This window comes from Martes martes, assembly GCF_963455335.1.
Source record: "Martes martes genome assembly, chromosome: 12".
In the NCBI taxonomy this organism is placed as follows: domain Eukaryota; kingdom Metazoa; phylum Chordata; class Mammalia; order Carnivora; family Mustelidae; genus Martes; species Martes martes.
In genome coordinates this window covers 30,098,164-30,123,701 of record NC_137900.1, presented here as the reverse complement: position 1 = coordinate 30,123,701, position 25,538 = coordinate 30,098,164, and the positions used below count along the sequence as shown (strand labels likewise).

At 49.3% G+C, this 25,538-nt stretch overlaps 1 protein-coding gene across 1 annotated transcript in view; it reads left to right on the top strand.

The window, feature by feature from the left end:
* The first annotated feature begins 18,929 nt into the window (after nucleotides 1-18,929).
* The window catches only part of PTCH1 (patched 1), a 61,765-nt gene continuing 55,156 nt past the window's right edge, over nucleotides 18,930-25,538 (top strand). The window contains exons 1-2 of the mRNA XM_080819324.1: nucleotides 18,930-19,142; nucleotides 20,805-20,997. Of these exons, the coding sequence (XP_080675450.1) occupies nucleotides 18,945-19,142; nucleotides 20,805-20,997 (391 nt within the window). The 5' untranslated portion in view covers nucleotides 18,930-18,944. The remainder of the gene's footprint in view (nucleotides 19,143-20,804; nucleotides 20,998-25,538) is intronic.

The following is a 25,538-nucleotide window of genomic DNA, read 5'->3' as shown; positions in this document are numbered from 1 at the left end:
GTAAAAGAGGAAGCTGCGAAAGGAACTGAGGCCAGCCACGGGCCCTGGGAACTTTAACCTTTTGGGAGTGGACGGAAGAACAGGAACCAGCAAGGGAAGCTGGGGAGGAACAGTCAGAGAAGGGAACAGTCAGAGAAGTAGAAACCAGACAGAGGCCAAGGCAGGAGAAGAGAACTTTTCCACTACATGCTGTGTTGCATGCATGAACGTGTCACCAAGGTCTGTCAGAAATGCTTCAAGGTAACAACCTGTCAGTCCTCACTCAGCATAGCCCTGCTGGCCAAGAAGGCTGAAGCCCAGAACATTGTCTCCAGCCACAAAGCTGCCTGAGCTGGAACTCCTGGAGTGGAGTGAAGTGGGATTAGACCACTGGGGTCCCCATTGGCCTCCAGCACTTGCTGCTCCATCGTGACAGGGCCCATGGCAGGGGCCGGCTGCAGTGGCACACCTTGAAGAAGGTTCCATGAGTTGCCTGGGGCAGGGTCATGTTTCACTTGTAGCTCGTTGGTGTTGAGGGTATAAGACAGAAAACAGACTCCAGGAATCCTAAATCTCTGTCTTCGTGATATTGAATGCGTCTCTCCTTTTTGCAGCTGGTGCGCTATTTTAATGGTGTTTGAGTTGACTCGGGGGGACTGCTCTTAACCATAGGGGCATATTCTGCAAATTAGAGCTTCAAAAGTTCCATGATGTTATGGGTTGAATGGTGTCCCTCAAGAAAGAGATGTTGAAGTCCTAATCCCCAGTACCTCAGAATGTGACCTTATTTGGAAATAGGGTCATTACAGATGTAATTAGTTCAGATGAGGTCATACTGGAACAGAGTGGGCCCCTAGTCCAAGGACTGGTATCCTTATAAGAAGACAACGGACACAGAGACAGACACACAGGGAGGATGTCATGTGAAATGGTGACAGAGACTGGAAGGGCACATCTACAGGCAAAGGAATGCCACAGATTGCTGGCCATCAGTAGAAGCTGGGAGAGGGCCCTGGAACAGATTCTCCTTCAGAGCTTGTGGAAGGAAACAACTCTGCCAAGATCTTAATTTCAGATTTCTAGTCTCCAGAATTGTGAGAGAATAAATTTCTGTTATTTTAAGCCATCTTCTATGTGGTATTTTGTTATGACAGCCCTAGGAAAAAAAACACACATAGGAAATTAGAAATCCATTTACATTATCATATGACATTTCAGTATGATATTCATCAAAGCAAAAAAAAAAAAGGAAATCTGTCCAAGGAATTTGTTAGATTCTTTGAGTATAATTTCAACAGATGTAATTTTTGTCTTTCAACTTTATTGACAAATAAAAGGGTAACATATTTAAGGTATGTAATGTGATGATTTGATATAGGAATATACTGTAAAGATAACTCCCATCAAGCTAATTAACATCCACCACCTCACATATTTACCTTCTCTGTGTGAGAGAGAACATGTAAATTCTACTCTCTCAGCAAATTTCACTTACACAATCCAGTGTTATCCACTGTAGTCACTATGTTATACATTAGATCCTCAGACCTATTCATCTTTTAACTGAAAGTTTGTATCCTTTTACCAGCCTCTCCCTATTATTCCCACCCACCAGCCCCTGGTAACCACCTCCTCTGTTTCTGGGAGTCCCACTTTCATTCATTTATTTATTTATTTATTTATTTTAGTTTCCACAGATAAGCGCTACTATGCAGTTTCTGTCTTTCTTTTCTGTCTGGCTATTTTATTTAGCATAATGCCCTCAAGATCCATCCATGTTGTCCCAAATGGCAAGATTTCCTTCTTTTTAAAAGCTGAATAATACTCCATTGTTTATGTGTGTATATGTATAGATACACACACACCACATTTTCTTGATCCATTCATCCATTAATAAACATTTAGTTCGTTTCCATACTTTGGTTATTGTAAATAATGCTGTAATGAACATGCGAGTAGCACAGATATCTCTTCAAGACAGTGATTTCATTGCATATAAACCTACAAGTAGGATCACTGGATTTCATGGTATTCCTATCTTTCATTTTCTGAGGAAGCTCCACACTGTTTTCCAGAGTGGCTCTACCAGTCTGCATTCCCACCAACAGTGCGAGAGGGTTCCATTTTCTCCACATCATCCTCCCCAGTACTTGTTATGTCTTGCCTTCTTGATAACAGCCATCCTACCATGTATGAGGAAGATACCTCACTGTGCTTTTGATTTCCATTTCAACAGGTGTAAATTTTGCATGCTTAAAAAACGTTTTTAAATTTCTATCAACCACTCATACAAAGTTTCAAATCATGGCACCCCGAAAGAATTTCAAGAGATCATTGGTTAAACATCTTGAAGAGATTATTATTCACATCTTACTCTGAGACTTTTCCTCAGAGTCATTTTAGATATAAAAGCTGACAGAAAAAAAACTGGAAGGCAGTTCAGTTTTCTCAATCAAATACTTGAAAAGGTTTCATTTGGAAATTTCACACAAATTTCAGACCTATTTTCAGACCTATTTTCCCTGCCTATTTATTTATTTATCTACCTATTTTACTTACATTTGTTATAATTTTATAATAGAAAAAGATGTAAAATTTCCAAATTCCCCACAGGTAATTTCTTTCAAATCCCCTCCAGGTTAGTCCATTGTGTTATACCAATATTATCATTCTTTCCACGTATCACGTCATAAAAAGTTAGAAAGCACTGGAAACACCAGCAGAGGGGGTATCAAGAAATGAATGATGAGGCCAGATAGAATTATATGCCTGCAGAAGGCGGGGGGCATAGAACTGAGTGGGCCACTCTGTGGAGGGCGGGCTGGTAGCCTATTTCAAATCACGACGGTTAAACAGAAGTGTTCGCCTGTATAAGCAAATAACGAGCTGCGCTTCTTAAGCTGGCTTCTCGGCTTCCTCTAGGCCAACACTTGTTTGTAACTGAATGTTTCTTAAGCAGACTGTCACTTCACCCATAGTTAACTGACTTTATAATAAAACATCCTATCACACGCAAATCCACAAGGGCAGAGAGTTAAGGTTGCCATATTATGGATTTTTACTTTTACATTTATAACTCCTCCTAGTGTTTGTAGTAAATGAATAATACTGCCCTACACATGAAGAACAACTGAAATGTCATTGTAAGATGATCCATGGAAAGACTGATTTTTTTTAAAACCCAGGTTTGGGCCCATGAAGTGCCATCGAATTCACACATTGCCCCGACGTTCAGCTCAGACAGCCTCATTCCCTTGGAAAAGATTACTCGGGGTTTCTAGTCTGTCCCTAGGGTGTCGTGTTGATACAGGGAAACACGAAGGTGGTAGCATAGAGTTTAGCGGAGCTGGGGTCTGGAAGTAGGGGCTTCCAAGGACAGGATTTGCCCTGGGGGTGCCTCTGGGTCTCCTCCTCCCCCTTCCAGGAGAATGGCCTTTCTGTCTTTCTTTGTTCTCATCTGCAGCCCCTCTTCCCTTCCTCAGCAGCCCCCTCCCCACACTCTGCCCTTCCAGGAGAAGGGCTTGGGCTCATACTCCCTCTGTTCCCGTACCTGTCATTTGTTCTTTTTCATACCCTGCTAGACCAGGAGTCTGTCTAGGACTATGATGGTGTCTTTTTAAAAAATGTTTTATTATGAAATAGATCATACATTCAAAAGGGTGTTTGTCACCTGTATGTACATTTTCAAGAACAACAATAAAACGAATTATTATTTAAGTAGCCTCCATACCCCACGTGGGGCTTGAACTCACAACCCTGAGATCAAGAGTCACATACTCTACTGACTGAGCCAGCCCAGTGCTCCAGAATGAATTATTTTTGACTTTCCAATCCCTTTGCCTCCTGCTCTCCCCAGAAGTAATTGCTTCCCTGAGTGGGTTTGTCATGCTCTTGCTTTTCTAAGTAGTACCTGGTTTTGCCCTTTGCATAAAGGGAATTTACGTATGCACTTTTATGAGACTTGTTCCTGACCCAGATATTTCACCCAAGATGTTTGCAGGATTCATCCTTGTTGCTATAAGGTAGCTAAGGCCCCCATTTATTTTCACTTCTTGGTAGAATTCCATTATATGAATTCTCCACAGTTTATCTTTGCTACTTTGATGGACATTTTGTTTTTTATTTTTATTTTTTTAAAGATTTTATTTATTTCTTTCAGAGAGAGAGAATGAGAGAGAGAGCATGAGAGGAGAGAGGTCAGCAGGAGAAGCAGACTCCCTGCTGAGCAGGGAGCCTGATGTGCGGCTCGATCCCAGGACTCCAGGATCATGACCTGAGCCGAAGGCAGTCGTTTAACCAACTGAGCCACCCAAGCACCTGCTTTGATGGACATTTTAGTTGTGTCCATTTTATACCATTACAAATGGTGATGTTCTTGAATGCCCCTCAGGGGCGCCATCTTTCTCTTAGACATATATCCAGGAGTGGGATTCAAATCTCTAGGCAATGCCAAATTACTTTCCAAAAGCAATCTTCCAGCCTGCACTCCAACCAATGGTGCCCCAGAGTTCCCATTGTTTCAGTCCTGTTCACACTTGCTTGGTCAGACTTTTAAATTTCGCCAACCTGCTGGATATGAAATAGTATTTCACGGTGTTTTTAAGGAAGGTGGTTTTTTCATTCCCCGTTCCCCAGCACCCAGAAGACTGCATGTCGTGGGAGCTCGCAAATCTTTTACCTGATGAATCAACAGCAATAATGCAATGTGACAAGTACCATTAGAGAGGAGAATGTTAACATATTTGTAAATTAACCGTCTCTTAATTCTTCCAAGCTAGTTGCATATCAGGATCGCCAAGGTAGCCCTTTATTTTCTCACTGACATTTTATTATGAAAAACTTCAAACATTCAGCAAAGTTGGAAAGATTTTACAGTCAATACCCAACCGGGATCCTACCAGTGGCATTTTACTACATGTGTTCTAAGGAAATTCTTTTGAAAAAATGTCAGTTCCCCAGGGCTGAGATTCTGATTCTATAGCTCTGGGATGGGAGCAAAGACTCTATTTTTGTTTCTTCATTTTTGTTTTTAAACTCCCCAGGTGATTCTGATGAGCAGCCAGCCTTGGAAACCATTGCCTGAAGGAACTCGCTGCAATAAATAAAGAAGACAGATTTATAATTAGCCTAGCAGGGCTCATTCTTTGTGGGGGGATTAAAGTTCTGCTGGGTGCCTAAAGCCATTTTCTTAGACCACCAGCATTCCTAGGAAATGTGTCACCCGTGTCAGATTTGCGGAGGTGTTCCTGAGAGGTGGCAGGTCAGGTCCTCCTAGCACCAGAAGCCAAGAAGCACCCAGGTCCTGTCCATCCCACTCCTTCCTCTGAATGTCGCAGGAACCTGTCCTTCAGATCCATGCCAGCTCCTTTCAACGTCTGGGTGTTTTTAGGGGGCTGTACTGTATACCATGCCCTAATTCTTACCTTGAAGCTCTAACCCCCAGTACCCCAGAATGCGACTGTTGGTGTTAAGGTCTTAAAAGAGGCAATTAAATGAAAATGCAGTCATATGGTAGGCCCCAATCCAATATGACTGGGATCTTTTCCAGAAGAGGAAATGTGGGCACAGACACACACAGAGGTAAGATCATGTAATGACACAAGAAGAGAGAGAGAGGCCCCAGAAGAAACTAATCCTGATAAGACATTGGTCTTGGACTTCTAGCCTCCAGGACTATGAGGAAATAAATTTGTTGTTGAAGTCCCCAGTCTATGGTACTTGGTTATGGCAACTCCAGCAAGCTAATCCAGGTACGGAGGGGAAGGCGTCAGATGGCAGGGCAGGCAGACCCGGGTCTCTACTCCCCACTCCCAAAAACATAGGCCTCTATCAAGGACTGGGCATAGTTGCAGGAGAAGGTGCCCCTGGCCCCAGGGCCCTCCCCATGGGGCTGCCAGGATCTCTCCAGGCCCATGCTCCTCAGAGAGGTCTTCCTCACAAACACAAGGAGCGGAACTCTCTGTATATGTGAGGGGTCTTCAGACCTACCAACAGTCCCACTCGAGTGGCCGAGTAGCCCCCAGAACACAGTATAGTGACAAGGCTCAAGGATGTTTCACCCTTCCCACCTCAAACCTTCCCCCTGACATCTCACCCACACGGAGCCTTTGCTTCTCACACTGCTCTCACTCACAGCATGAACATGAATCCTGGCTCACCCCTCCGGAGTTTCGGTCAGGTAGCACAGGTAAGCGCGTTCCGGTCTGTGCCTCTTCCCACCCATCTCAATCAAGACAAATGAGGAATTCTGAGTGGCAAGAATGCCAATTCTGTAAAACAGCATTTTGGGTCAGGCAGAGGCTGTTTTTTAACATTGACTCCATTGACTATGTTTGTTAGCCTTCCTAGGTACAATTAGAACCTTGTGGTAACTTTTCTGACCTGCTTGATTGTGATAAGCTGTTTATTTCTCCTGGCCCTGGCCCCATACCGTCACTGTCACTGTTCCCGTCCCCATTGGCCTGCCTGCCCACACCTGCCTCCCACGGTTTACAACTCTTTGGCATTTCCTTTCTTACCACATTCATCATGGGCAAGGCTTGTCCCCTGTGGACCTTCCACATAGGGGACTGTCATCAGAAGTCCTACGTGGACATCCGTTGCCAAGAGTAAGCAACTTGCTTTAAGTTTCATTTTTTGAGGTATGGGTTCCACTGGTATCTTTCTCTTCCTGTTTCTTCTTGTCCTGAGATTGCTGTCCCATCTCTGGATACGCCAGTGCCTCTGTGCGCCTCCCCATTCAGCAATGGGGTCCCTTGGAGCCTTCAGTTTCAGACTTTCCAGATCTCACCCCACCCCTTCTGTTCCCAAGCTGTTTGTTAAGATTTTTCCGTGCTGCAATCCTGCTTTACCTCTTTGCTTCAGACAGCTCTCCTTTGACTGTTTCAGTGTATCTCAGCACTGCTACTCAGTTGCTCACCCGGCCTCCTAATTCCAACCAACCACCTTTAAATATTCCCTACCCCTCCAGTCTTCAAAGCCCTAATTCTCCAAGTTGGTTTGGCTGGGGGTATCTTCCTCACAGGAAGGAGGCAGGAGGTGAAGGTGGGTGATCATTTTAGAATTGGAATCCCAACACTGAGCAAACTGCATTTTATGAGAGCTCGATCCGTCTGATCCAAGATCAAAGGACGGATGCACCCAAGATGAGTGTGTACAAGAGCAATGGATGGCTTCTTAGATGTGGACAAATGTTTCCTCTGAACCCTCAGTTATTCATGTGAAGGATTCCAGTTGCTGGAGGTTGCTCTGAGAGAGGGATTGAGTGGAAGTGTTTGGCAGGAGCCAGGGAAGAGGGGGACGCAGAATGAAAACTGTGTCCATGTGCATGCGCGTGCTTCTGTGTGTACGTGCGCAACAAGGGTAACAACTGTTTCTCAAGTAGCAACAGATACTCACAAAGACGAGCAGAGCCAAGGGATGACCCTGCCCCGCCATGGACTTGGTTACACCCATGCGATTTGCTTCAGACCTGTTTCAAAAAGTCCCTCTCTTGTCCCCTCTTTTGATATGTCCCTAATGGCTCCATCAGGTCCTGCCTAATGCCCTGAAATCTCCAACTTCAGAATTATTCCTCGGGGTTTGGTTCCACAAGTCCAAGTTAGCCTGCAAAAATGCTGCCTAGGTAGCCCTGGTCAGCCATTAACACCTTGATGTCAATTGGCTTATCAGACTCACAGGCTAGAGCTGAGCTCTGTTGCCTGGAAGCCTTGTCAGTCACTGACACCTCCACGCCAAGTGGGTTATCAGACTGAGCAGCGCCATAGCTGGTTTTGCAGGAAGGGATGGGGCATAAGCAACTTCAGAAGGGCGAACGGAGGCAGCTATTTAATGAGAAAGAGCCTGCCCCGGTGGGGAGTCTCAGAGAAATGCCAGAAGGTAACGACACATGGGGCTCTGGGCCCTGCAGAACACATATCTCAGACTTGATGATTTAAGGTTTCTAGCATCTAAGAGTAGACAGAAGAGAGGTTATTTTCAAAAACTGATTTCAGAGGAAGGAAAAGGGCAGGCTGCTCCTGGGAGAAAGGATTTCCAGTGAGTTCCCCTCCTTACTGATGACCTTTTAGGTTCCAACACCAAAGGTGTTCTCCTTGATGCTTTATATCTCCACAGGCCAACTCCAACTACTTGCACTCAAATCAAGCTGTCTTTGCTCCCAGTTTTAAAGCATTTGACTGAAATAGGACATAATATCAACACATTCAGTCTTAACTAATGGATGCAAGACCACAAAATCTGGGGAGCTCTGTAATCTCCCTGTTCCGCACTATAAAGGGGGACAGGAAGCTCACAGGACTTCAGGCCTCTATCCTGAACAGACCCCTTCCAAAGCCAAGTACTGATTTTGGGCTTGTAATTTTGAGTTCCTAAAGAAGCACATCACCTTCCTCCCCCAATCCCAAACTACATAAGCCTCAGGCCCCACTAAAGGTGGATCTATCTCTGATTATCAACCTTGGCAGGGTACCCAAGAAGCCTGTAGCCAAGCTTGCTTTCAGAGGGTACAGGAAGGGGATGTTGGGGTGGGGGGTGTCATTTTAATTAGTAAAAGCAAATTCCACAGGTCTGCTGGAATTTCTTTGCAAAATTAGCATACCTATCGACTTGATATTGTGGGCCATTTAAATGTCCTTTGCTAAGCTGTTTCTCTTCTTTCTTACCCCCCCCCTTTCTCTTTCATAGTCTAGACTACTCCATTTTGAGATGTATTTTTATCTTCCTCTTTCTCACCCCACCCAAGTTTATACCAAGGTATGAATAAAGTCTTTGATATGACACCAAAATGTGGCGTTTCTTTTCCTTTTTTTTTTTTTTTAAGATTTCATTTATTTATTTGACAGACAGAGATCACAAGTAGGCAGAGAGAGGGGGAAGCAGGCTCTCTGCTGAGCAGACAGCCCCATGCGGGGGCTCGATCCCAGGACCCTGAGATCATGACCTGAGCCGAAGGCAGAGGCTTAACCCACTGAGCCACCCAGGTGCCCCAAAATGTAGCGTTTCTTAAAAGAAACGGTGGGTTTGTTTTCCCAATTATTATGACTCTTAGAATCCATGCTCAGCTTGGATAAATGGATAATACCCATTTGAGACCATTTTTTACTAAAGTCAATTGGTATGAAATGACTTTCTTGTCCAACCTAATTCACAGGGCTGCCCAGCATTCCAATGCTTAATTACTTAATGCATGTCAAACATATGCCCTCTGGAAACTCAAATAACCCAATTAAAGAATGGTATATCATCTTTGGTGGGGAGGGAGACAAATTGTGACTCCTAGGTTGTGTGTGTGTGTGTGTTTTACTAACACTGTCAGCCCAGAACGACATGAGGAAAGGCTGGCTTTACCTAAAAGACCAGCTAGTTAACTCTTTATATTTTCAATAAATTATCTTACCCTCCCCTCATCTGTAATTCATCTATATTCATAATGTGGACCATTTAAAATAGCACCTTGCAGCTGTGTGTGAAACACAAGTCTACCCTGCAGGGTTGAGCAGATGAAATGTTAAACACTGTGGCAGGGTCTCTCCAGAGTAGGGCTTTTCCATTTAGGGCAAGAGGCTGAGAGCCCTTCGGCACGGAGGCACTTCCGTCTAACCCCATCACCCAAGCTTTGCCTCGTTTGGGAAGGCAGCGTGGGTGGGAGCATTTGGGTGGCATACCCCAAAAACCACAGTCACTGGAAGGGAAAAAAAACAAATATCAATTAGTAATTCCTCAGCCAGCTACCAATCTTGGTTTCCAAGGGACTCCACCTTGGTCTCTTCAGAAGCAGCAGCTTCCCAGGGACCTCAGACAGAAAAGACGCGAATCCACATACATCTTGGTGCACTGAACGTTTCCCCAGGGAGGCTCTTGTTATCGGCCCGGCTTCCCTGGCTCCCTGCCTCCCTGTCAGCCTGTGGGCCTGTCAACCAGAATGCTCCCAGCTTCTCAGGGCTTCCGTGGGAATGTGAGCAGGAAAGGGCTTTGAGAATTGAGGACAGGCAAGGTGGTGGTGTTGGGCAGCGCTCTGGGCTCCCCGCATTTCCCTGAGCGCTGGGGATGCTGCAGTGCGCTTCCCTGCTCCCCTAGCAACCCCCGCCCCCGGGTTCGGGCAAGCAGCTCAATGTTAGCAAAGAACGTGGGGCTGGGTGGGGGGCGGTGGTGGGAGACCGCAAGGTGGGGAAGGCGAGGTGGCGAGCCGAGACCCCCCGCCCGGCGGCCCCCCGCAGACAGTACCGCGGGGGGCGGGGAGGGGGCGAGCGGGGCTCGCCAGAGCTCGCGCGGCTGGGCGCCTCCCAGGAAGGCGGGGAGGGGAGCGCCTGTTTACCCAGGAGGGCTGTGCTGATAGCACGTTCCTCGAGTTTACTTTGCTTTCCTTGAGTTTATTGTAAAGGGGTAAAGTTTTCGGATCTGTCACGTGACCCTGACAGGTCCTGCCTATGGCGCGGCAGACCACCCACGCCGAGGGCCATGGAACTGCTTAATAGAAACAGGCTTGTAATTGTGAGTCCGCGCTGCACTCCGCCGAAAGCCTCCGGCGGCCCAGCGCGCCGGGGTTTTTACACTTTCCGTTCCTTTTGTAAAGACGGAGGAGGAGGAGGAGAAGACGAAGACGAAGACGGAGAAAAAGACGACGACAGGGAAGACAAAGAGACCCGCAGCGACAAGGCTAGGGGGAGACGAGGGAAGACGGGGAGAAGACGGAGGAGCGGAGCACCAGGAGAGGGGGGCGAGGGCAAAAAAGGAATTGATGTGAAACCCAAGCCCAGCGTCCGCGCCATCGGCACCCGCGCTCCGGGCAGGGCTTGACGGCCCGCTATGGTGAGTGCAGCCGGCGCGGCCGCCGCCGCCTCGCCCTCGCGCCGCGTGCGCCCCGGGGCTGCGGGGTTTGCGAGGCTGGGCGCCCCGCGCGACGGACGGAGGGTCCGGCGGGAGGGGCGGGCGCGCCGGGGCCGCGGGACTGGGTGGGCTGCGCCGCCGGGGCGCGGGAGCGCCGGCCCGCGTCTCCGCGCTCGCTCGCTCGCTCGCCGCGGGCCCCCGCCCCCCGAGGCCGGCCCCGCGGGGCGGGGAGGGGGCCGACCGCGGCGGGTCGGGCCGGGGAACGGCTCCGGGGGGAGTTCTCACGGAGGGGGTCGCCTGGGATCCCATTTTCACGCTTGAAAGGGTCGCCACCTTGGCTTCCGCCCCTCAGCCTGCTGGTGGCTCCCGACTCGCCAGCGGAGGCAGAGCTGGGTCGGAAGGGCTGGTGCGGAGAGTGACAGCGCTGGGGGGAGGGTGGGGGCCGAGGGCGCGCGCGCACCGGAGCCAGCCCTCTCGTCTCGGTGGCGCTCGTGGAGACCTGCTGGAGGCCACGGGTGCACGCTCCCGCACCCGCACGCCTCAGGGCGACACCCGGGGCTAGCCGAGCAGCACCCTAGAAACCGGAGGACACACATGCCCCCCGCCCCCCGCCCCCGCCGCCGTTGGTGGGAAAAAAGGCCAGGGGTGCTTTTCTGAGTTCAGGAAGGGGCCACGGGTGGGAGAGAGGTACGTGTTGGCGCTTGCGCCCACGGTACATCAAGCCTTCTGGTGCCTGCCACCCATTAAAGAGGTCGGCGGCTAGCTGGTGCTGAGTGTGGCCTCAGGGGAGCCCTGAGGTGGGGCGGGCTGACTCAGACCCCTTTAGACCCGATGCCAACCCGGGGCCCACAGGACTTCCAGAGACTGTACCTCTGGGATGACATGCTATGCCTCCAGATATTTTAGTCCGTGTTAACAATGACTCCTAGTGTGTGGATGAGCAATCAGTCCAAAGTTTTCAGATCTCAGTTTCCAACACCTAAGAAGAACCATATGGATTGTTGTCTGTGGAAGACACCCAGGGAGACCTCTCTTTTCCTAGACCTGGGAGAGAAGACTGTCTTCTTCATTTTTACCCCTCCTTCCTCCCTGGGGAGGGGAAATCTAAAAGAACCAGACATAAATAATAAAGACCCACAATGGGCGGCCCTAAATATTTAATAATTGTGTAACTGAGGTCTTAAACTACAATAGTCCTTTTTCAGCATTCTTTGTGTTCAATTTTTTTTTCTCTGCCAGTAGTTCAACATGCAATTAATTGCCTTCACAAAGAAAGACAATGCTTTTTGGTGTCATCCTTTGTTACTGTAACTTATTATTTCTGGTTGGTACCTCAGGATAAATCGTTGCCTCAGGTGCACTGTGCCCCCATGTTGTAAAACAAGGGGCTTTCAATTGTGAGTTTGTGTGTGTTCCAGCTGTCACCCAGCTTTCTTCCACAAGGGTGTAAAATGCCTTTGAGTCCAAGATCTTTTATATAAAAATGTTGAATTAAGGTGGACACCAATAGGCCCATTCTCAATTTGGGGTATTAGCTTCATTTCGAACTCACTGTGAGAAGTGTATCTAGTTTCTGGTTATAATCTAGTCCTAATCTAATAAGCTATTTCAACAGGGGTTCACACCATTTGGATTTATTTTGTGGGGGGGAAAAGACTGTTTTTACAAATTGTCTTCAACTTTCTACAGATAGAAAAACTGATGAAGCAAATCAATATGGATTAAAATATCTGTCTTTCCTGTTTTTATCCTCATTCCTCTCCTCTCTCCCTCTCTCTCTCACACACACACCTTTTATTTTCTCCCGCCTCTGCCACAGTGTATAAAGCCCTATTGAGACATGTAGGCGTGATGTGTAAACCGGATTAGCAGTATGAAAGAAAGACACACAATAAGCTGGAATTGTTTTACTTCCCTTTCATTTCTCATGCCTATATCTCTAATAAATTTGTTGCTCCAGCAGTGGGTCAAAGGGATCATGTTGCTCAGCTTCTTTTTCATGCAAGACCCAATGGCAGAGATCACTGAAATGAATGGTGTGCCTTCTGCCAAATGCAAAGCTTGATATAGATATATTAGATGGAGAGATAGAGATGAGGCAAGAAAGAGATGGAGAAAAAAAAAATGTTCAGAGTCTGGGTCTTTCTAGACTACATCTCTATCCACTGGAGTAATGTGGCTAAGAAGATATTTGAGAAGGGGGGAAATCGGTACAAGGATCAATGCTATGTTTTCTTTCAAGTTCACTCTAGGCTCTAAACATTTTCTCTGTAGTTGGTGACCAAAAGCTTTGGCACCGCATAAAGTCTAATTCCCCTTTTGAAGCTAGTATTTGAACCTGGAGTAATAAATGTGGAGATTCCTGGGACCTTCTCAGGACATCTCTCCTCTGCCACCCTCTGCCCCCATCCCAAGCTCACTGCAGGCTCAAAAAATGCCAGTGCTCCTGAGTTTGTGCTGTAGACCCCTCATTTACTCCATTGTGGAATTGGGAGCAGCTTCCCATTAAAGGAGATCAGGGGTAATTAGCAGCATTATTTTGACAAGTTGGCTAGAGCTGTTCCCTTTCCTCCAGTCCTGGGGAGGAGGGAATAGGGGGAGGAAACAGAAGGTAGAAGGGAAAGGGGAGGGGAGTCAAGCTCAGGGGTTTCTAATTCTGTGGCTGCTCAATCTTTTTTCCCCCCTCCCCCCGAAACCTTTTAGACTCATTTTCTACCATCACCTTTTAAGTAAATACAAAAGCTGCCAATGAGAAAATAATAAGGCATTCTTAGAGAGCCAAGAAAATGTGGTGGATGGTGGCATACTGGCTGGAACTAAGTCTAGACTCCTTATCCAAAGTACCTGCTTTCAATCGCTCAGGCTCTGGCCCATCACTCACATCCTCTATCCTGGGCTCCCCACCCAGAAATAGACTATTACATCAAATCCCCAGTTCCTCTCCCCATCCCAGGCACACTCAACAGGCACACTGTGGGACTTAATGTAACCTTTGCAATTCTTTGCATTTGTAGAAAAGAATATTAAACTCAAGCAAAATTATAACAATGCCCAAAGGTCAATATACCAGAATACATTTACCTGTTTATTCATTTCTACTTTGCAAAAAGTAGCTAAATTACACTAGATTTTAAAGATCCATTTAGCTGGATCTGAGAAACCAGTGAAAAGTTAAATCTCACAATGGTTTCTCATTAGTCAACCAAGTCCAGCTCCCACAATTGCTTATCATTGGAATGTCCAAATACAAAGGGCAGATGTTTCATTTCAATGTTATCACTCGGATAATCGGATGTCATTTTTGAGATGTGTGTGGTGTGGCCACAGATATTTTAAGTATTGGAGCAGAGAAGGGGAAATATTTTTCATATTCATATTTTAAAAGTTTAAGGAAATTTGAAAACTACAGAGTCCTATGAAGTCTTGGAGCATGGTGGGAAGACCTAAGTGACAAGTGATGCATTGAGATGATGCATTCCCCTCTACTTGGAAAGGGGAAACAGAACACTCAAGGGTTTCTCCAGAGAGGGCCAGCAACTCCTACTGGTTGAAAAGGGCCCCAGTTCTCGCTTATTTGGTAACTCTCAGGAGGGGAGCCACGCTGCAGACATGCCAGTAAAGGGACTGTCTTTCCAGCAGACACCTTCACAGGCCTGGCTCCTCCAGCCAGCCTCATCTCAGGTCTGGAGCATTCTTATAGTTAGTTGAAGTTAACAAACCCGGTGTGGCGCAGCGGTGCCCTGCACAGGGCATGCATATTAAAGCCGACAACGCTTACAAATGTAAATAAGGGCAGATTGATTAGGAACAACATTATCGCTGGGAATGTCGCACTCGCATGCATCAGCAATGAGGCAAATTGGGGGCAGCCTCAGCCCTGACCACCCAAGTCGAGCAGGCTTTTACACTGGCTCCTCTTCCCTTTCTTAAAACGTTACAGAAACAAGGCCAATTAGATCCTCAAAGTAATTCATCTGTGTGTATGAAAAAAGCAGACCACAGGGGAAGCGGCGGGTGGGGGTGGGGAGATTAAGATAGCGCTTGTTAGAGCCCAGGCTGGGGACTGCGTCCTGGAACCGATCGGTAGAATTTACAGGCCGGGACTATTGTCTGAGATGCTGAAAAGTTAACCTATCAAACAGCGGGTGAGGAGGCTGAGGGCGCTGAGAACCCGGGAGATCAATGTTCAAAACGTTTAGGAATTAAGTCAAACTAAGGGAAATGAGCCCGAGTGGAAGAGGCTTTGCCCCTGAAATGGTGCACACGTAGCAGCAGTCAGCACAACAGGATATGCAGCTGCGTGCAGAGAGTAATAAGGAACCATGATGAGTACACAGCCTATAATTTCATTTTAGAATTCCATAATCCAAGCAGCTAAACTGAAATTGCTGTAAATAAAAGACTGGGAGGCACAACTAATGTTTTGGTCTAAAATGCTGTAAAGGAATTTGAAGAGACAAACGTAGCAACCTATGACTAACATGATTATCTTGCTATATACAGCACGATGTAAATACAAACAGACTGACAGGTAAAACTAGGGGTACAACCCCCAACTCTCTAAAAAATAATTTCCAGCGGCAAGCATGTAATAGTTTGACTTGAAACGTCTGCAGAACCACTCAGTAAGAAAAGTTGGAATAGATCTCCTTTCCTACTTTATGTTCTTTAGCAAACATAATAAAAATCAGGATATCGCTTCAAGATTAAACTTGCTACGTGTCAAGCCCCATCCTCCTGCGATGTTATTTATTAATGTGTCATTTTAATTGCACGGTGCTTGCCTTCGCTTCTGGATTTTAACAGCCCTCCCAGAGCGGCGCACACAATCACGTGCTCCTTCGGAGTTTTGAGTTTTGAATTTCCGCGCTGGCCCGGTACTCCGGTCCTCCTCCTGATCACTTAAACACCCTCAGACACTTCTGCTGTCTTTGTCTCTATCCTACGGGACACCCTACCCCGCCCGGGGTACCGCACACGTTCCGCTGGTTTGGAATTCGGGAGACAGGGCCTCCCACGAAACCAGGAGAGAGAAAAAGCTAGAAGGAAGGTGGTGAGGCTGGAGAGAAAGGAAAGAGAAAGGGGTGAAAGAGGAAGGAGAGAGGGGAGAGGGAAAGAAGGACGGAGGGGGAACCGCCGAAGAGGAAGGAAGAGGGCGGGGAGGGCTGCCGACCAGCCCCCCGAGAGAGCCGCGTGGGCTGCCCCGGTGGCCTGCGCGCCCCGCTGCAGTCGCCTCCGGGCCGGGGTCGCGGACACCCGGCCGCTGAAGGGGAAGGGACCCGTGCGCTCGGCCATTGGCCGGCCGCGGGGAGGCCGCGCGGACATTGGGCAACGTAAGGGGGCCGGACCGCCTTCAGGAATGTACTACGGCGCGTCCGGCACGTCCGTCCGCGCCGGCGGGGCGCGAGCCTTGTCTGGGCTCCCGGGAGGCCGCGCTGGAGACTTGGAGTCCACCCAGCGTGAGCCAAGCGCACCGACTTCCCTACCTGCTCCGCCTGGGCCGCGCTGGGAGTCCCGGAGCTCGGGTGCGCGCGCAGGCGGACGCACGCGCGCGCGCTTAGGCCTCCCGGCAGCCCAGCGCGCGCAGCCCCGGCCGGGCCCTGGGTCACGTGGTCGCGTGGACTCCGCCTTCTCCCCCCGCTCCTCCCCCTTTCCCTCCATCTGGGTTTCTTTCTTTCCTTTCCTTTCTTTCTTCTTTTTTTTCAATGAACACACACCGTGTGCATCTTAAAGCCACACTGCCCCATTTCACGGCTGCAGTCGGCTTCTAGCTGCGCGGGTCCCCCTCTGCAGTTCAACCACGTTTTGAAAAAAGAAAGGGAAAAATAGTAAAATGAAGCAGAACCGAGAGTTTGTGGGTCTGGTCCCTATCTCAGGGAGGATTTCATAACTTGCAAACAAAAAAAACAAATTACGCTCTTCAAAAATTACATGTTTTAATAAAAAGCGGAACTATGTAGGTAGTTTAATTTGTCTCCGGCCCCAGGATCCACTTCAGAGGGTCGCGTGTTTTCTTCCCCAACGGGAAGCGAATCCCCGGGATGTCTCGGTGACACTGGCCGCAGTGTACTGACAAGTCCTCGCAATCAGCGCACAATTTGTTTCGAATGAATCCAACATCAAAGCCTTTATTCTCCCCAACGTCACGCTATTATTAAATATAACAGGATGCGTACCAGTTTTGGGGGGGGGAAACGTTTAAAACGGACTTTAAATAATTTAAGCAAGGACATGCGGGTAAGAAAAGGGGGAGTCCAAATGAACCCCGAATAGTCAGGGAAACTTTTTTCTCTTTCTCAATGAAACAATTCCGTTGCTCCTGGTTGTTAAAAGGATTCTGTTGTTTCTCTTTTACATATGTCACATTAAAGATTCAAATAAAAACGCCTCTGCCTCCACAAGATTGCTTCGGTGTCTGGATTCCACGTTTTTAAAAAACTGACTCCTTCAAACGGGGACTGTGCTGCCTTGGGTTTTGGGGTGGGGTGGGGGGAGGATTTTAAGAAAGGGTGGCTTTTCCCAACGTCCTTACTCTCCTCTTTAACTTTCCATTTTGTTTATCTTAATGCGAGGCGTTGTTCCCTGCGAGAGCCTAAGTCTTCTCTTTAGTTAGAAAAGAAAAGAGAGGAGAAAAAAAAAAAAATCTGGCACACACTGCCGCCCTATCCACCACCCTGTCATTATTGGTGCAGGCCTGGGAATTCAAGCCGGACCTCCCAGTATTTGCTGCAGCTTGAGGCCAAGGTGCCTCTGAAAGGGTTTTCTTTGAGGAATTTCAGAAATTGTTTAAGCGCTTAAAAAAATATTACATTTCCCCCCCGTGTCTATCGCGAGGCAAATGCTCGTGGATGTATGTGTGTGTGTGAGTGTGTGTGCGCGCGCAAAAGGCGTCTTACAAAAAGAAGACACTGTTGAAAAGAAAAAGAATAAGAAAGAAAAGGGAGGGGGGAGCATTCCTTAATGGAAGTATTGCATGCGAGAAGGTTGGCGCTCTCGGAGGCTCCCCCCGAAGCCGGGGATGCACACACTGGGGTTGCCTACCTGGGTGGTCTCTCTACTTTGGTGAGCTGTTGCTAAGCAGCTAATAATAGTCATGTTTGCTGAGTAATTTCTGCCCTCCGCGAGCCAATCGCGTCGCAGAAACCCAAGCCATCTGACAGCCCCGGGGGCGGGAGCTCCAGCCTTTTTCTCTTTCGCTCGGTCTCTCCCCCTCCACCCCCTCCCCTCCTCCTCCTCTTTCTCCAAATGGAGAGAGTTCTTTTTTTTCTTCTTCCATCTCATCTATTGAATCAAGGAGCTGCTGCGGCCGCTGCCCGCTGCACACACACAGAGCGGAGTCCCCAAGTCCCGGGAGCGAGTGAGGCGCGCTGCACTGGGGCAGAATGGTCCAGCGGGTCGGCGAGGAGCACAAGAAAGCAGAGTCCGGGACCGAACAGCCACCGCGAACCCAGCAGCCAGAGCCCGAGCAGCCCGAGCAGCAGCTTCAGGAGCCGCCACCGCCAGCAGCAGCCGCCGCGAGAGGAGCGGCGGCGGCGGCTGCCCCGGCCCGGCAGCGCTGAGACCCACCGGGCACCCACGGACCCAGCGGCGGTGGCTCTGCGCTTACCCTCCGCGGCCGCTCGAGCGACCCGGGAGGCGCCGAGGGAGCCGGCGAGGCCGGCGGGAGCGGCGGGGATTTGCTGGAGCTTTCTGCAGTGAAGGGGTCGCGGCGCGGGGCGGGGGGCGGGTAGGGGGAGTTGGGGATCTCGAGGAGCGCCGCGCGAGCGTCCGAAGGACAGGCTGGCCCCGCGCGCCGGCTCTCGCCCTCCCGAGAACTGGATGTGGGCAGCGGCGGCCGCAGAGACCTCGGGACCCACGCGCAATGTGGCAATGGAAGGCGCAGGGTCTGACTCCCCGGCAGCGGCTGCGGCCGCAGCGGCAGCAGCGCCCGCCGTGTGAGCAGCAGCAGCAGCGGCAGCAGCAGCAACAGCAGCAGGTCTGTCAACCGGAGCCCCAGCCCGAACTGCCGGCGGCCAGCAGCGTCCTCGCCAGCCGAGCGCCCGGGCGCGCCGGGAGCCCGCAGCGGCGGCAGCAGCGCGCCGGGCCGCCCGGGAAGCCTCGGTTCCCGCGGCGGCGGCGGCGGCGGCGGCGGCGGCAACATGGCCTCGGCTGGTAACGCCGCCGAGCCCCAGGACCGCGGCGGCGGCGGCAGCTGCAGCGGGGCCCCGGGTCGGCCGGCTGGCGGCGGGAGGCGCAGACGGACCGGGGGGCTGCGCCGCAACGCCGCGCTGGACCGGGACTATCTGCACCGGCCCAGCTACTGCGACGCCGCCTTCGCTCTGGAGCAGATTTCCAAGGTGCATTTCAGACTCTTCTCCTCTCCTCCCACTCTTCCCTCCTCTTCCTCTTTGGGATCACCCCCGCCACACACATACACACACACACACACACGCACGCGCGCACGCACGCACGCTAGCACTCACACACACCTCTCCAGGAAAAGAGGCAGACAAGTGGGGATTGAAAAATTCAAACCCTCCCTCCGGTCCTCGGAGGAAAGGGCTGTCTGAGGTCCGCAGGGGGTGGAGGGTGTGTGTGTGTGTGTGTGTGTGTGTGTGTGTGTACGCGTGTGTACGCGCCCTCCCCGGCATGCCTTTTCCGGAGCACTGGAAAGCGGTCCACAGTGGACCACCTCGAGGGCGGCCACAGCGCGGCACTGCCCAGTGCCCCCAACCCGAGACCCCTGCTCCCGCGCCCCTGCCCCTATTTGCAACCTAAACCCCTGTAATGCTGCCACATTTCTTAACATCTTGGAGGGGGAGGCGGAGTGGAGGGAGGCGGAGAGAGGAGGGGGGGAGGGAGCCGAAATAAAGGTGGTTTCCTTTTTTGGCAGCGGGTTTTGCTTTTGTTGAGCATGAAATCTCGGCCCCCTTAAAAATTATCCTTGGAAGAGGGCATCTCCCGTCTTCCTTTTTAGTTTTTGAGCCACCTCTTCTCAGAGCCTGGGGGGAAAGGGAAAGTTGTAAACAAATTGCCACCTTAAATCCGCGGTGCCGGTCTGCCAAGCGGCCGGGTTCATTGTGTTTACGAGGCTCGCTGAAATGTGTGGAATCCGGGGAAGGCGAGCACCCAGACGGGGGCCCGCCGGGGCAGCGGCCAGCGCCGGGGAAACGCCGCCGCCGGGAGCAGCCACAGCCCAGCCAGGACCCCCGCCTGCGCCGGCCTGGGCCCTTCCCCTGTGCACTTGGCTACTTTTTACGTTTAACCAGATGGGAAGGGAGAGGAGGGAAAGATCCATGTGGCCGCCCTCTTCCGATCACAAATATTGTCGTAAGTTACAGATGGCTGCCCCACTTCCTAATTCAGCTCACACAGCGTCTCCCAACGCTTTGGAAATGGGTCGCGAGTGAGCTCCGGCGGCGGCGCTCACCACGTGGATCCCCACTTACTACCACGCCGGGCGGGGGTCAGGGTCGCGGAGCCCGCAATACATTGTTCACAGAGCGAGCTCGTCCCCCAGCCCCCTTCCCTGCCCGGGCACCCAGAGAGGGGTGAGGGATGGCCTTCGACTTGCGGGGAAGCGACCCGTGGTTTGCTGGTTCTTAAATGGTGGGCTCCAACGCAGAGATTCCGCAGCCCCTCCCTTCCCAGCTCCCGTGTGAAGATTGCCTCTGTTGAGTGACTTCTCTCCTGTTTGCCTTGGCTTCCCCTTCCCTCTGTTCTTGCAGCCCTTCTCCCCAGCGCCCCCAAGACACCTTCGGGGAGGCTACGCGGGTCGTGCGTGGGGGCGCCCCTGCTGTCGCCAAGGTGCAGCTCCCACGCTGCATCCCGACTTTGATTTACGGCCAGGCCTCCCCACGCCGCTCGCGTTACCCCGGGCAGGCCTGGGATCCAGGCCCGAGGGCACCCCCTCCTCCCCACGGCTGTCGCGGGATCCGCGGGCGGGTGCGCGCAAGCGGGCGTGGGCGCGCGGGCCGCGACTCCCCGGCGCTCACTCCTCCCTTCTGCTTCATCCTCAGGGGAAAGCTACTGGCCGGAAAGCGCCGCTGTGGCTGAGAGCGAAGTTTCAGAGACTCTTATTTAAACTGGGTTGTTACATTCAAAAAAACTGCGGCAAGTTCTTGGTTGTGGGCCTCCTCATATTTGGGGCCTTCGCTGTGGGATTAAAGGCAGCTAATCTCGAGACCAACGTGGAGGAGCTGTGGGTGGAAGGTAAGAGACCCAGCGCCCGCCGCGGCGCCCTCTCGTCCCCCCAGCCCGGGCCCCTTTCCCTTCCTCCTTCCAACTGATAAAGATATTTGCCAGCATACACCTAGAGCCTTTCTGTGGCGAGCGAGAACCCCCTGCCCGCACCAGGGGGAATTGTTTATTGTTTGGGCGCCTGGCCGGGAGCCAGGCCCGCCCGACAAAGGCCGCGCTGTAATCTACTCGGGGCGCTGCGCTTTGCTAGGTGTTGTGGGAGAGAGTGGCGAGGGCGGGCCGGCGGGGGCGCGGGGCCCCTCCGCGGGCCGGACCACTCCGCGCGCCCGGGGGTCCCCGGGGCCTGCCGCCGCCGCCGCTCGCCTCTGCTGCGCCCGAGACGCTGCTGGGGGAAGGCCTCTCGGCTCCTGGCGCTCGTCCTCGGCGTCCTTCCCTCCCCCACCCCCACCCACCTCGTCCAAAGAGAAAGAAGGGGGGGGCAGAGAGAGGCCACCCCTCCGGCTGGAAGGAGTGTGCGCGCCCCCGGCGGCCGCGGCCGCCGCGCCGGGAGGGCGGGGGGCGGGCGCAGCGCGGGCCTGCGGAGGCGGCGGCGTGTGTGGTCCTGTTTTTGGACAGCTTTCAACTCTGGGGGAAAAAAACATTTGTCTCAAGGTACAAAAAAAAAAAAAAAAGTGGGGGTGGGGAGGAAAGGAATTGGAAAAAAAAAACAGCAAAGCATAGACTGGAACGCATGTTTGCAAAGTAGATTAATGTTTCCTCGAGGGTGGGGGCTTTTTAAATGGAATGATTTCGGGGCAGGGCTGCGTTTTGCAGGCTGAAAGAAGAAATGTGTTTTAAGAACTCGGGTTTGGAGGGAGGGGCCACACAGGAGCTCTCCAAGGGGCTCTGCCAGTCTTTTATCCAACATTCCTTAATTTGGGGGTTCTTGAAGCCTTTTTTTGTTTTTTAAGCAGTTGTAAATTTAAAATAGATCCCCCTTGCCCCTCGCGACGGAAACATTTTACATTCTTTTGGTGATACGGATTTTTTGTTTTTTGTTTTTGTTTTTGTTTTTAATTCTTTTTCTGGAAAGTAACAGTCTTGCTATCTGGAAACATTTTAACCCCTACATACTGCTTTTGGATATCTCTTAAAATGAGATGGGAAGGAAGGATTGAGGTAATTATGTAGACATTTCAAACCAGAGAATCTGGAGCATTCCTAGTGAGAGCTACCGAACACAAAATTTGGAAGCCTAAGAGTTTTATGTGTGATGACGTCAGTGATCCCTTTCAGAATGCTATTGGAAAGCTAACCTTGGAGAATATTTGGTTAAGTTTACCTTGTTTGTGAAAATTCAGCTCTCACTGTTTTGCAAGCATATGGTGGAGTCTTTAATTGAGAAGTGACAATTAAAATAATAGTCCAAATAATTAAGACCAGAAAACATTCTTGCCTGAAGTAGGTTGGTAATTAATACAAACTATTCCTTGGATTGAATCCATGGGGTAATTTACCTCAGTTGAGCACTTCTGTGTCTTTGGTAGGTAAGAGTTTTATTGAGCACCTGTGATACCTTAGCACCAAGTTTACTGAGTACCTATCATTCCCTAGCACTGTGCTAGTTACTGTAAGGATCGCTGAAGTCTGTGAGACACTCCTTGTGCACAAACACACGCAATTAGAAATACTGGAGTTCAGTGGGCTTGCAGTAAACTTGAGCTTACAGTTGACATGCGCCATGAAAGTCAAATGGGAAAAAAAGCTTCCATGGAAGTGGTGAGGTAAATTAGGATGACCTGGAGAGGGAGGAGGACGGAGGGATGTCTGGGCAGGAGCTGGGATAGGGAGTCAAACAAAGGCCCCAGCTGAGTGGAGGCTCCTGGTGTGGTGGGAATAGGATGCTATGACGCAGGTGTGCCCAGGACAATAGCGCTGTAATTAGGAAATGATGTGATTGGCTAGACTGTGGGGAGCCACTGTAGATTCTAGGGGAGAGCAAGGGATGAGCTGCCGGGCTTCCCAGCTCTGTCTGTTCACTTTACACCACTCAGACCAGCACATTTGTTAGTATCAGTGGTGATGACAGAAGATAATTTTTTGCTGTTTTGAGCAAGATTTTTTCAGTAGACCCAAGTGTAAAGAGAAATAATGTGATTTGTTTTCTTAACATTGTGTATTTCTAGAAGCAACTGTGTTTCTGCATGAGATAATTCGTTTCAAGTCCTGGAAGGAAGTGGCAGTCTCACCTGGGCTCTCGTTTAGTGAGAGTATGAAGGAGTGACACCTCAGACAGGTGTCATTTTGCCAACTTTGGGCCTCAGTTATTTTTCTTCCCATTTCTGTTTTGGTAATTTCAGCGTGGCTCACGGGTTCTTTAACCAAATGTTATTTAACTGAATGTTATTTACTTAATACTATCACTTGCTGCTCAACTATCATTACTGTTTATTACCTATTTGCACATGCCTTACAATTCAATAAAGTAGCTATCTACTATTATACTTATTTTTTTATTTTATTTTTTTTAATTTAATTTTATTTTCAGTGTTCCAAGATTGTTTATGTACCACACCCAGTGCTTCATGCAATCCAGGCCCTCCTTAATACCCACCACCAGGCTCACCCATCCCACCACCCCCCTCCCTTCCAAAAGCCTCAGTTTGTTTCTCAGAGTCTACAGTCTCTCATGGTTCATCTCCTCCTCCGATTTCCCCCAATTCACTTTTCCTTTCCTTATTTTTATGACATAATAGTATATGTGATGTGTTTACTTATAGTAACTGATTCATTATTCAATTTTACAAAAATGTCCACTTTGCCTTCTAATGCCTGACGTCTACTTGGTCTCTTGATTTGTCATTCATTCATTCATATTCATTCACTGGGCTCTAGCTAGACTCTTCCCATGTAGAAGAAGCAATAGTTTCATAAATACAAGTAAACTCAACCAGGGTTTCCCCTGAGGCCACCATACCATTGTATAATTTTTTTAAAGATTTTATTTATTTATTTGACAGATCACAAGTAGGTAGAGAGGCAGGCAGAGAGAGAGAGGAGGAAGCAGGCCCCCCGCTAAGCAGAGAGCCCGATACAGGGCTCCATCCCAGGACCCTGGGATCATGACCTGAGCCGAAGGCAGAGGCTTTAACCCACTGAGCCACCCAGGCGCCCCCCATTTTATATTTTTAACTTAAGTTCAAAGAAGAGGTAACAAGTGAGGAGTTCTTGTTTATGATGTGTAGTGAGGTTGGTGTTCATATCAACAATAGGTAGTGTAAGCATTTGTTTTCAGGAGTTGGAATTTCCTGCTCTGAGTAGCAACTTGGAATACAGGTTAATTGTGCTTTAATCTCTGATAAATTCTTCATCACTATCAGCAAAGAAGCTTGTTAGATGTTTTTTTTTAAGGGAGACTATAAATGTTCTGAGCATGAACAAGAGTGCTTGCTACACTAAAGAAACCAAATGTATAGAGATTGCCTATTTCCCTAGGTAAAAAGGAACAGACTGAGAAACCATAGGAGATTTTAAGGAGAGAGGAATGCTGAGGGACAGTTTGGGAAAGTGTTTATTTACCCTGTGATTTTTTTTTTTTTTAAAGACATGCAACACACACTACATAGATAAATAGACAAAGGCAACTGGAAATGTGTATATCTACATATCTCTACATAAATACATGTATATACCAGTTGACTCTTGAACGGTGTGGGGCGTTTGGGGTGCTGACCCCTGCACAGTTGAAAATCCATGTGTATCTTTTGACTCTCCAAAACCCTAACTACTAATAGTCTATGTTGACTGGAAGCCTTACTGATAACATAAGTAGTCGATTAACACATATTTTGTATGTTACGTGTATCACATGCTGTATTCTTAGAATAGAGTTAGTTGAAGAAAAGAAAACATTATTGCAAAAATCAGGAGGAAGAAGACATGTATTTACAGTACTACATACTGTATTTATTGAAGAAAATCTGCATATGAGTGGACCTGCACAGTTCCAACCTGTGTTGTTCAACTGTGTTTATCTCCACTATTTGTGTATCCATGCAAACTTACTACATATGTCCTTGTATTTGCCAAAATAATTATCTTTTTAATATACCCAGCAAATTAAAGGGGTCCACTTGATAGGCTGTATCATTGATTTGACTTTCAGCTTCGACATGCTGGGGAAATGTGGCTTTATAAAGGCAATTTGAATACGTTGGACACACTGTGCAGACCAATATAAGCTAGAGAAAGGAAGATTCTCTTACATTTTTTTATCACATTGGTGATAAGAATTCTTTGACTCTGTTGTCAAAATGTTCATACAGTGATAGCTGCGATCACTGCAACAGCAACCGGTTTCTTTTAAGAAACTCAACATGCATTGGGTACTAGCTCAGGTCTGAGGGTTATAGTATTTGCAAGTCAAAGATATCAAATGTAGCTCACTTGTGACTGGAGTCATGAGGTTCAGGAAGAGAGTATGTGGAATGATGTAGTGGACATCTGCTGTTACTGAAACATATGCCAGTGGCGGCAAGGTCAGGGAGAGACTAATTGTTCCTTAAATACAAAAA